The sequence below is a fragment of the Rutilus rutilus genome (assembly GCF_951802725.1).
Source record: "Rutilus rutilus genome assembly, chromosome: 17".
Lineage (NCBI taxonomy): Eukaryota > Metazoa > Chordata > Actinopteri > Cypriniformes > Leuciscidae > Rutilus > Rutilus rutilus.
Genome location: NC_140230.1, coordinates 24,050,565 through 24,063,249, shown reverse-complemented (window position 1 = coordinate 24,063,249; position 12,685 = coordinate 24,050,565). Strand labels below are relative to the sequence as shown.

General features: G+C 34.9%; 2 protein-coding genes across 3 annotated transcripts in view; one reads left to right on the top strand and one right to left on the bottom strand.

Annotated features, from left to right (window-relative positions):
- mroh1 (maestro heat-like repeat family member 1) overlaps positions 1-1,745 on the top strand; it is a 32,063-nt gene extending 30,318 nt beyond the window's left edge. For both annotated transcript variants that reach the window (XM_084435503.1, XM_084435502.1), the window contains 3 exons: positions 560-662; positions 858-923; positions 1,221-1,745. In XM_084435503.1, coding sequence (XP_084291629.1) covers positions 560-662; positions 858-923; positions 1,221-1,297 — 246 coding nt within the window. In that variant the 3' untranslated portion in view covers positions 1,298-1,745. The remainder of the gene's footprint in view (positions 1-559; positions 663-857; positions 924-1,220) is intronic.
- Positions 1,746-4,748: 3,003 nt separating this feature from the next.
- Positions 4,749-7,106, bottom strand: LOC311306894 (trypsin-3-like). Its single transcript, XM_084435507.1, has 5 exons — positions 7,050-7,106; positions 6,699-6,858; positions 5,326-5,579; positions 5,078-5,214; positions 4,749-4,979 (listed from the first exon to the last, which is right to left on the bottom strand). Exons 1-5 carry the CDS (start codon positions 7,087-7,089, stop codon positions 4,830-4,832), a joined length of 741 nt encoding a protein of 246 aa, XP_084291633.1. The 5' UTR covers positions 7,090-7,106; the 3' UTR covers positions 4,749-4,829.
- Between the last annotated feature and the right edge of the window lie 5,579 nt (positions 7,107-12,685).

Below are 12,685 nucleotides of genomic sequence, written 5' to 3'. Positions count from 1 at the left end.
TTACAAAGATTACTGTTATTATAATCACTGTGCTATGCCACATTTGCATGTATATTTGTATTCTTCTTGGATATACTTGATGTTTTTAATGTTGTCAGCAGTTTTAGTTTATAATACGGAGACTAAAGTCCAGTTCACACTGAGAGCAATAACTATAACAATAACTACATTAGCGTCCACACCAACACACAATATCGTTCTGTTTATTACAAGCATGTGCTACATTTTGGTTGTCTGCTGCTTTAAATGCTCGAGCTTTTTAAAGCAGAAAGGATTCTGATTGGCTGTTAATGTTTTTTTTTTTTCATCATCCATCAGCTGGATTTTTTTTTTGCGAACATTGTGAAAGTGTTTCCTATGATATTGTTCCTCTGTGCCATTATTGTTATAGTTGAAGCGGGGACTCTGCTATCCTTTTAAATTTAGAAAGATTTTTTCAAAACTATATTTATCGTTAAAGTTATTGTCTTTGGTGTGAACGGGCCTGAACAGATTATTACTGATTGTTACTGATAATTTTGTCCAAAAAAAACCCCAATCATGATGTGTGTTCGCAAAGATCCAGGATTTCCCAGGCATGCTGAACTTCTACCACATCACAGTCATTCAGTTCTTCAAGAGTAACTGGTCTGAGATCAGAGGCGGTGCTGCCATGTTCATTGGTAAAAACTTTTTTATTATTAGTATTATTATTAGTATTATTTTGTTTAGTATTGCAAATATTTATGCTTCATTAAATAGTTGTTTTTAACTTTAATATTGCAATACAATATTTAAAATAACTTTCTAGTATTTCTATATTTGTTTTCTACTATTATTTTGTGATGGTTTTGTAACCGTGTTTTGTGAATTTTTAGGGTTTTTGCTTGGAAACCTTCCTGATGAGCATTTCTCCCATATGAATATGGGGTCAGTGACCAAGGGTAGGTACAGCAGTTCTATAATAATATCTGCAGTCAAGAGAAATATTTAAGGAAAGACAGCACATCCTTGTTATTGTGCTACATTTGCTGTTTCTTGGCACCTAAGGAATCTATTATTTTTGCTTCTATTTTAATAATGATGTTGTCTGGTAGTGCATTGTAGAATGTATTGCTGTTGAAACTCTTAAATACAGTAAATGCACCATGCTCTTGGTTGGTTATCACCTGACTTGTATGTTCAATGAAACTATAATTTTTCTTTGATTAATGGACTAAGTTATTTTTTCCCCTCTCCAGGTCTGGTGATGCTGCTGCAGGATCCAGATCCTCTCGTGCGGGTGAAAGCCGCTGAAGCCATGGGTCATTTTCACTGACGTTACCTTCACTCTACAGCCAATCAGATTGGTCTTTGATTTTAAGTTTGTTGCTTTGAATAAGGAGGAAGCATTGAATTGTTGTTCTAAAGGTTTTTTTTATTTTTGACCAAAGACTGTTCACTCATTCTGTAAGAAAAGAGAAGAATAAAAAAAAGACGTATTGACGTTACAGCACTTTTACTGCAAGTACTCTCAGTAATACTATGTGTGATCCCTAGAGTGGGGTTTTTCACCAGCGGTGATTTTTAATGTAAGGTATGTACTTGCAAGCCCTTTACAAATGAGATTTACTGAAAGTTTGTATGCAATTATTGCTGGTATTACTTGCTTGACCATTCCTGTAGCGTGGTAAATGCATTTCAACACTTCATTAAAGGGGTTATGAATTGACATGTAAGAGGTCACTGTACAATAAAAAGCATTCTATACGTTTCAGAACTTAAAACTTCCTTGTTAGTCCAAAAAACATCTTTTATTGAAACCAAGCTCTGAAAATGACTTTTCAGATTTTGGCACATTTATGACATAATAGTGTGACTAAAGACCGCCTCTGCAGAATCAGATCAATGCCTACTTCTACATCATCAAATCTTTTGGCGCGTTAGTGAGATGAGAAGAGCGATAAATGATTATCACTAGACTAAAAATAACATTACCTATGTATGATAGGAATGCAGGTCATTTATTTTCAACTATGTGAATATCTCAGCATTATTTGTTTGTACGGTACATTTCACTGTGGATTCTTTGGTAAATCAGTCGTAATTTCGGCGCAAGCTTTGCAAACAGACAGTAATGCACCAACATGTAAGTAACAGGGTTAATTCTAATGCCTGATCTGCAATCAGTGATTTCTGATATGTAATGATTTATGTTCAGTCAGATGTTATTTGTCTCAAAATCGTTTATTTCTGTTTATGCGTCAGTAAATCGAGCCAATGAATAAATGGTTAACTTCACATCGTTTCTCTAAGTAGCACAAACATAATCTGTTATTTAAATTGTGATAATTATATACAGAAAGCGCTGGAGATGTCAATCACACAGCGCGAGTTTATCAGTGACTGAGTTCTGGACTCCCGCCAAAACTCCCATTATAATTAATGACGCCGTCTACACTGCACAATGAATCTCTTATTTACATCTTGTTTGCACTGTTAGTTATGATGAAGTAGAGTAGAGATCTAAATATAATGTAGAGTATATCTAAAAAAAGATCTAATACTATAATCAACACTTTTCATGATTAATTAATCTCGATAGCTGTAATAGTAAAAACGTAGTAAAAGTTTTCGAGAGAGTTACACAATTAATACTTATTTCATATGCAAAGGTTTAAGCCAATCATAGCAGTGGGCGTGTACATCTCACAGCAGACACGCCCCTTAAAACTAGAGGGACTCATGCTTCATACTCGTTTTGCAAAGCGTCTGTGTAGCTGAAACACCAGTGCCAGCCTTTCTGTGGCACTTGTCTTGTTCCGTTTTGTAAGTTATATCTGTGAAATTAATGATAATTCACAAGTGTGGCCACTGTTTCAGAGTTTGAGCATGTAGAGTATTGAATGAATTAAATTGATTATTTTATCCTAATAAACAGGGCAAAAAGTTATGATGGTATGGTACATCTGCTATTTTTACAAGTTTGGTACCTACTGTACAGTGTCCTCAAGAAGTAGTTGGACATACTATGAGATGCTATATAAACACATACTCGTAAATTAAACTTTTGATGGAGTGGGTCTATTTCAATGTAAATGGCCTAATGTCTTAATTCCTTTAACTGATTAATATTTAATGAATGTAGGCATTAATGAATTAGGGAACAAACACTTTGTAAAGTGATTCTCAGTCTCACAAGAGCCAAACATTAATTCCAAGCATTACAGTCTTAGTTAATGAAAATGATTAGAAGTCAAATGTCTTTAGATATTGTCTTAGTATATACACTACCATACAGGTTTGGGGTTCTTAATTTTAATTTTTTAATTTTTTTTGAGACGTGAATACATTTATTCTGGAAGCATGCGTTAAATAGAAATCTTTTGTAAAAGTCTTTCAATTTCAAATAAATGCTGTTCTTTTGCACTTTCTATTCATCAAAGAATCCTGAAAAATAAATCACATTTTCACAAAAAATATTAAGCAGCACAACGGTTTTCAGCATTGATAATAAGGAATGTTTCTTAAAGGGTTAGTTCACCCAAAAATTCAAATTCTGTCAGTAATTACTCAACCTCATGCCGTTCCAAACCCGTAAGACTTCGGAACACAAATGAAGATCTTTTTGATGAAATCTGAGAGCTTTCTGTCCCTCCATTGACAGTTACACAACTACTACTTTGACACTTTAAAAAAGTTCTTAAAGAGATTTTAAAACTAATCCATATGAATTGAACGAATTTTAGCCAAAATTTTCTGAAGAGACACGATCACTTTATATTATGAATTTAGGCTTCTATACTCGCATATAAACATCAATCCTACGGGTTTTTTGGGATTTTCATTTTTAGGTGAACTATCCCTTTAAGCATCAACTAAATCAGCATATTAATGATTTCTCAAGGATCATGTGACACTGAATGTAGGAATAAATTACACTTTAAAATATATTACAATATAAAACAGTAACTGTAATTAGTAAACATATTTCAAAATATTGTTTCTACTGTATTTTGATCAAATAATTTTTTGAGACTTCTAACAATTTTTTTATTTTTATTTATTTATTTTTATCTTACTGACCCCAAACTTTTGAACTGCCTGTCTATTCTTTTCTGCAAAACAGTGGATCCTGTTTGACACTATGAAGAAGAGCTGAGACTCTTTGTTGCTCATTGTGTTGAATATGCATTAGCACAAGTCAATCAAATTAAAGTGCTTACTACGAACAATTAATCTAAACGCTTTAGAATGTAGCAATTAGAGGCAGTTATTCCTGGTCAGGAATCTCATGTGGTAATGACACTGGGATTCATTATTGGAGAAGTCACTGAAATTGTGTTTGTTTCAGGGATGGATTTCAGAGCAATCAAACTCACTGAAGGTTTCACAGGTCTGCTGGTCAATCATGGTATCGGGTGTTACGTTTGCATCTTCACATCGATTTGTTTATATGTCTGTTGTGATGGAAATGACAATATGTAGAACTGAATAAAAGTTATTAGGCTATAGGCCTACATGACAACCCAGACCTCAACTCTCATGTTCGTTTAATTGATAAAGAGTGCTGGAATTTTTATGTAAGTTCATCATACACGTCCTTTTTTTTTTCTTTTTTTTTCACAACTTGCTGACCTTAAAATTGTGAACGGTAGTGTGTATAAGCTACAATGTTTTTCGTATATTACCATATTACCATCTGTCGTGGAACTCAATCTGTGAAAATACAGACATCTCAAAACTTAGCTAAATTATAATATAAATAATACAAAGAAAATTCTTTAATGTTTGTTTTCAGATGTTTATTTTAGTTTGCCAAAATGATATTGCAACATGCCATGATTATGGCCTTGAAAATCCATGGTAGCTTAGTTGGAGTTCATGGTGTTTCTGATCCAGGTGGTGAAGTTGCAGACTTTGGCATAGACACCAGGCTTGTTCCTCTGGGCACACCCGTAACCCCAGGACACAACACCCTGCAGCTGGTTGTTGCACACCACTGGGCCGCCAGAGTCACCCTGCGATACAGAAGCGTTTCAGAGAAGTCAATAATTGCTGCAAAAAGTATTTTTATATATCTGTTAGCTTGACATCAAAACTTTAGCATTGATCGTACCTGGCAGGAGTCCTTGCCTCCCTCCATGAAGCCAGCGCAGAACATGTTGGAGGAGATCTGACCAGGGTAGGCATTTTTGCAGGTGCTGTCACTCAAGATAGGAGCGTTCAGGCACATCAGACGGCTGGGGTAGTTGCCTGAGAAAACATCAAGTCCCCACTTGGTTAATTTGCATTAATGGGTTATTTTAAAATGGCTAAAAGATTTACGCAGGAAGTTTCATTCCATATTAATTTAGTGGCACGCACTTCCACTGGCGCTCGTGTTTCCCCATCCAGAGATCAGGCAGCTGGTACCAGCTGAAGCACAGCTTGAAGGCAGAGCAACGGTCTTAACGTAGCTGTTCAGAGTGGCGGCACTGCTCAGCTTGATCAGCATGACGTCATTGTCCAGAGTATTGCTGTTGTAACTGGGGTGTCTGATGACCTTAGCGGAGTTGATGAACTGCTCGGTGCCCTCAGTGGTGTCAATGTTGTGCTCACCCAGACGCACCTGGACGCGTCTGAGAATAGAGACAAGTAAGTGATTATTGGTTTATACAGAAAGCATTAAATGTTAAACTCACTTCTACAACTTATTTTTTATTGAACCTAAGAAAGTGTGCACTTTGTTGGCTGAAATTTAAGTGATTACTAATGATTTATCCCTTATGTGCCTCTTATAGGAGATATTTATTTTTGAAAAGTAATTTCTGTATAGACGCATATGGTAGAATCTTGACTACAGTAAGCTGATGGAAATTTCTACCCCATAGCAGGGCATATTGTCACACTATGAGTAGATTGAGCACTGCCATTCAAAAGTTTGGGGTCGTAAGATGTTTTTTGAAAGAAGTATCATGAGCTCACTAAGGCTGAATTAATTTGATCCAAAATATAGTAAAAACAGTACTACTATGAAATTTTATTTCAGAAGACTGATTACAGTTTAAAACAGTTTTCTATTTTAATATATATATATTTTTTTTTAAATGTGATTTATTCCTGTGATGCGAAAGCTGAAATTTCAGCATCATTACTCCAGTCTTCAGAGTCACATGATCCTTCAGAAATCATTTAATATGCTGATTTGGTGCTCAAGAAACATTTCTTATTATTATTATCAATTTGAAAACAATTTAAAAACTCCATATTTTTTTTGTGGAATTTTTTTCAGGATTCTTTAAAGAATAGTAAGTTAAATTAAACAGCATTTATTTAAAATAGAAATATTTTGTAACATTATCACTGTCTTTACTGTTACTTTTGATCAATTAAATGCATACTTAATTTCTTCTTTTTTTTTAAATAATGGCATAGCAAGTAGAAATTTGTCATTACATTGGTTATTTAGTTGCTTTCTGTTAAATTTAAAAAGGAAAAAAAAATTAGCACAAAATAATTCATTACAAAGCTAAAATGTTAAAAGTAACATAACTTACTACACTATAGAAATCGTAAAAAATTACGAATCATTTCAGATTCAAATCCAAAGACAAAGTTTTTGTGCAATTGGACTTTTGAGTCAAACCTACTGAGATATAATTATTGTAACAACTTCCCCATGTACAAGCTCCAGTCCAGTCTCCCCTATATATATATTATGCACATGCAAAAAAAAAAAAAAAAGGACTTTCACTTACGACTTGTAGCAGTGAGCAGCAGACACAACCCAGAGGTTGCTGATCAGAGAGCCACCGCAAAAGTGGTAGCCACTGTTCAGGGAAACCTGGTATGGAACACCATTCTTAGTGCACTCATATCCGCCAACAATCTTGTCATCCTCATCCAGAGGAGCGGCATCTGGGAAAACATAAGGTTTCATTGTTTCATACATACATTTTACCAATATTAATAAAGAGAGCTGTAACCATACGGAATTAAATTAAAAATGGATTATATTTTACATGATGATTTCTGTTTAGAGAGACCCTAAAAACCCTTAATAGATCTGTATTAATGCCAATCTAAATCTTTCATGCCCCTTTACTTACAAGCCACAGCGAACAGAGCCAGAAAAATGAGAGCCTTCATGTTGAGACTGCTGAGTGTGTGTTCCCATACTGTTAAGACCCACCTTTTATACTCTGTCTACTCACAGCTCGAGATAATTTTCAAGGACATACATACATGTTGGTTCATTATGTAAGCCTTTAATAGCAATCAGTGTGTGACTCCAGCATGTGCTTCAACATAATTCAGATTGTCTTTCTAGAACATATTATTGCAAATCATTTCTATCATTTCATCACAATTAAAAGGAATCCTTTGCAGCGGTTATTTATAAAGGGGAAATTTGGTTGCATATTAGTAACAACTTGTAACAAATATGTTCAGAAAATGTGTCATGAGTTATAAATAGTGCTTATCATGTGCTACTTTAAGAAAAATGTTTTGACAAGACTTAGGTGCTAAGGACATATAATGTTTCACTTTTTTATTTCATCTCTTTTTTTCATAAAACAGTTTTGACTGAATTTTGACTGATGTTGTACAATTATTATGGTAACACTTTACAATAAGGTTCATTAGTTAACATTAGTGAACTAAATTAGTTGACATGAACTAAGAATGAACAATACTACAGCATTTATTAATCTTAGTTAACATTAATTTCAACATATTAAATACAAATACATTATTAAAATCAAAGGTTATTTGTTAACATACTGTAAACTAACATGAACAAACAACAATGAACAGCTGTAACTAACATTAACAAAGATTAACTAATATAGGAACAAATGTATTGCTCATTGTTAGTTCATTATAGTTAATACATTAACTTGTTAACTAATGAACCTTATTGTAAAGTGTTACCATTATTATATTACTTATCTTTGGAAACTAACATGCAAAACCAAGGGTTTAAAAATTGGCCATGTTATAATGTTAAATATAATGATAAATGTTATTTAACATAGGCTATCTTAATGTTAAATTTGTTTCATTTGCTAAATTAGGAGACATTACATTGTGGTGCAGAAGGCTCTTTTATTATTTTTTTTAAATGTGATCAAATTCAGGAAATTTGTAAAATGAGCGATCTCATTTTACAAACTCATTAGAGAAGACTGAGTGGACAGTACTGCAGTGGAAAGTTTTCATTGTGAAAAGTAAAAAGTTTCAATTTAAATTCACATTTAATTGAAAGTGGGCATTGCTTAATTTCCCCATGTAACTATATTATTTCCCCTTGATTATAAAAAAATATATAAACTGTGAAATCTTAGCTGATGGTAACCTTATTTTCCATAATATTTCAAAATATGTACAAACCGGTGGTGACTTTAGATAAACATGACATGGGAAAGTTCAACTGAATCAACATGTGGCAGCTAAACCATTCAAAGTGTTTGTCACCAGAGATTCTTATTGACTATCGAAGAATTTTGAAATATTTAATCAGACATTTTAAGCTCATATATTGCCGTACTTGTCAGAAAGTTTTTTTTTTTTTTTGCCAGGCACAATATAGAATAGCATTGTTGCTTAAAAGTGTGAGCAGCAGATGCTCTATATAGCTAATAGCTATTTTGCTGCACATTTCCCTGGTTAGACTTTTACTCAAACCGTGAGAAATCTAAGGTTTTTTGTCCCTTTGATGCATGGTGTCAAGGACAGTGGACAGATCTTTAAAATACATTTTTAAACATGGCCGTTGTTATAGCCAATCCAAATTTCCTTTCTCCCTTTTTTCACATGACTGTCTTCTTTATATTTCCATATGTGTTTACTTATAAACTGTCCATTACATTATGTTAGAAGCCTCAGACTTTAAATTTCATAATTAAAAAAAAAAAGTTCACAAAAAAGTTACCATACTCATGGTTTATGCTTTGTGAATCTTGGGCTGATTTTTTACTCCAGTTCCAGAGAAATCACAGAGAAATCATTAGCTTTTGTGGGAGAAAACAGATGGCTAATGAAGGATACACTGTCAGAAAAAAGGGTACGGTTGGGGTACATTTGTGAACAGAAGTTGTACCCTCAATGGGTCATAGTTAGACCTTAGGGTACTAATATGTACCATTTAGTGGTAAAAAAGGTACAAATATGTTTCCAACTGTCAGAGGGTCCATGTTTGGACCATTTAATCCCCAACAAAGGTACAATCTGTGACAAAAGGAGGAAGCCAAAGTGTATGAAATGGTAAAAGCTTATTAGGCTCTGTATCCACAGTGATCTCAACAATTCAGTGAACACATAATTGTCAATCACCCAAAACAGATTAAACATAGAGCAAGATATTCATGTTCATGAGTTGTTGGTTATTTAGAAGAGATGCACAAAATAACCAAATATATTTAAACTGATGCAAGTTAAGCTCCATCCACACACAAAATAGAATCAGCATTTTTTAAGTCATTACATCAACACCTCTCATAATGGGAGTGGGGGAACGGATTCCGACAGCTGTTTTTTTGCCGTCGGATTCCGTTCCCCCTATGTTTCTTACACAATAAGGTTCTAATATTTATTGAATTGTAGCATTTTGCAAGCCTCAGTAGCCTAGTGGTCAGTCCCCTGACAATATTTTTTTTTAGCTTTGGGGCGACCCGAGTTCAAGTCCCGGGTCATCGAACTTTCTTGATACTATACTTTCCTATCATAATAAAAGGCAAAAATATATTCTTTAAACTGTTGCAAGTTAAGCTCCATCCACATACAAAATAGAATCAGCATTTTTTAAGTCATTACATCAACACCTCTCATAATGGGAGTGGGGGAACGGATTTCGACAGCTGAACTATTTGCCGTCGGATTCCGTTCCCCCTATGTTTCTTACACAATAAGGTTCTAATATTTATCAAATTGAAGGAAGTTACTAGTCTCAATAGCCTAGTTGTCAGTACCCTGACAATATTTTTTTAGCTTTGGGCAACCCGAGTTCAAGTCCAGGGTCGTCGAACTTTCTTGATACTATACTTTCCTATCATAATAAAAGGCAAAAAATATATTCTTTAAACTGATGCAAGTTAAGCTCCATCCACACACAAAATAGAATCAGCATTTTTTAAGTCATTACATCAACACCTCTCATAATGGGTGTGGGGGAACGGATTCCGACAGCTGTTTTTTTGCCGTCGGATTCCGTTCCCCCTATGTTTCTTACACAATAAGGTTCTAATATTTATCAAATTGAAGAAACTTACTAGTCTCAATAGCCTAGTTGTCAGTACCCTGACAGTATTTTTTTTTAGCTTTGGGCAACCCGAGTTCAAGTCCAGGGTCGTCGAACTTTCTTGATACTATACTTTCCTATCATAATAAAAGGCAAAAAATATATTCTTTAAACTGATGCAAGTTAAGATCCATCCACACACAAAATAGAATCAGCATTTTTTAAGTCATTACATCAACACCTCTCATAATGGGAGTGGGGGAACGGATTCCGACAGCTGTGTTTTTGCCGTCGGATTCCGTTCCCCCTATGTTTCTTACACAATAAGGTTCTAATATTTATTAAATTATAGCATTCTGTTAGCCTCAATAGCCTAGTGGTCAGTCCCCTGATAATATTTTTTTTTACCTTTGGGGCGACCCGAGTTCAAGTCCCGGGTCATCGAACTTTCTTGATACTATACTTTCCTATCATAATAAAAGGCAAAAATATATTCTTTAAACTGTTGCAAGTTAAGCTCCATCCACACACAAAATAGAATCAGCATTTTTTAAGCCATTACATCAACACCTCTCATAATGGGAGTGGGGGAACGGATTTCGACAGCTGAACTATTTGCCGTCGGATTCCGTTCCCCCTATGTTTCTTACACAATAAGGTTCTAATATTTATCAAATTGAAGGAAGTTACTAGTCTCAATAGCCTAGTTGTCAGTACCCTGACAATTTTTTTTTAGCTTTGGGCAACCCGAGTTCAAGTCCAGGGTCGTCGAACTTTCTTGATACTATACTTTCCTATCATAATAAAAGGCAAAAAATATATTCTTTAAACTGATGCAAGTTAAGCTCCATCCACACACAAAATAGAATCAGCATTTTTTAAGTCATTACATCAACACCTCTCATAATGGGAGTGGGGGAACGGATTCCGACAGCTGTTTTTTTGCCGTCGGATTCCGTTCCCCCTATGTTTCTTACACAATAAGGTTCTAATATTTATTAAATTGTAGCATTTTGCAAGCCTCAGTAGCCTAGTGGTCAGTCCCCTGACAATATTTTTTTTTAGCTTTGGGCAACCCGAGTTCAAGTCCAGGGTCGTCGAACTTTCTTGATACTATACTTTCCTATCATAATAAAAGGCAAAAAATATATTCTTTAAACTGTTGCAAGTTAAGCTCCATCCACATACAAAATAGAATCAGCATTTTTTAAGCCATTACATCAACACCTCTCATAATGGGAGTGGGGGAACGGATTTCGACAGCTGAACTATTTGCCGTCGGATTCCGTTCCCCCTATGTTTCTTACACAATAAGGTTCTAATATTTATCAAATTGAAGGAAGTTACTAGTCTCAATAGCCTAGTTGTCAGTACCCTGACAATATTTTTATTAGCTTTGGGCAACCCGAGTTCAAGTCCAGGGTCGTCGAACTTTCTTGATACTATACTTTCCTATCATAATAAAAGGCAAAAAATATATTCTTTAAACTGATGCAAGTTAAGCTCCATCCACACACAAAATAGAATCAGCATTTTTTAAGTCATTACATCGACACCTCTCATGATGGGAGTGGGGGAACGGATTCCGACAGCTGTTTTTTTGCCGTCGGATTCCGTTCCCCCTATGTTTCTTACACAATAAGGTTCTAATATTTATTAAATTGTAGCATTTTGCTAGCCTCAATAGCCTAGTGGTCAGTCCCCTGACAATATTTTGTTTTACCTTTGGGGCGACCCGAGTTCAAGTCCCGGGTCATCGAACTTTCTTGATACTATACTTTACTATCATAATAAAAGGCAAAAAATATATTCTTTAAACTGTTGCAAGTTAAGCTCCATCCACACACAAAATAGAATCAGCATTTTTTAAGCCATTACATCAACACCTCTCATAATGGGAGTGGGGGAACGGATTTCGACAGCTGAACTATTTGCCGTCGGATTCCGTTCCCCCTATGTTTCTTACACAATAAGGTTCTAATATTTATCAAATTGAAGGAAGTTACTAGTCTCAATAGCCTAGTTGTCAGTACCCTGACAATATTTTTATTAGCTTTGGGCAACCCGAGTTCAAGTCCAGGGTCGTCGAACTTTCTTGATACTATAGACCTTATGTAGCCCCGCCCCTTTTCAGCGCTGCGCTCATTGTCTTTTGACTTCCGGTCTGTATTTTCACAGCGTTTTGCGTGTTTATTAATGAACGGCTCGTTTTAAAATCTTCCCGGTCGATTTACATTTGTTAAGTCATCTGCTTTAAACATTACAGTCCTCATGATAACTTTCGTTAACTTTACATTAAGTAAATCCACTTAAAAAGCTAATTACTCCTGGACAGAAATGCCATATAAATATACAGAGCGACCGCAAAACGGAAGTTAAAAGACAATTTTCCAAAGATGGCGGCGCCCTTGTTTCTCTGGTGCATAAGGTCTATACTTTCCTATCATAATAAAAGGCAAAAAATATATTCTTTAAACTGTTGCAAGTTAAGCTCCATCCACACAC

Coding starts and splice junctions, on each gene's coding strand:
- LOC311306894 (XM_084435507.1), bottom strand. CDS start 7,089: ATGAAGGCTCTCATTTTTCTGGCTCTGTTCGCTGTGGCTT. Junction 6,859..7,049: donor GGCTCTGTTCGCTGTGGCTT/GTAAGTAAAGGG, acceptor ATGTTTTCCCAG/ATGCCGCTCCTCTGGATGAG. Junction 4,980..5,077: donor GAGGCAAGGACTCCTGCCAG/GTACGATCAATG, acceptor TCTGTATCGCAG/GGTGACTCTGGCGGCCCAGT.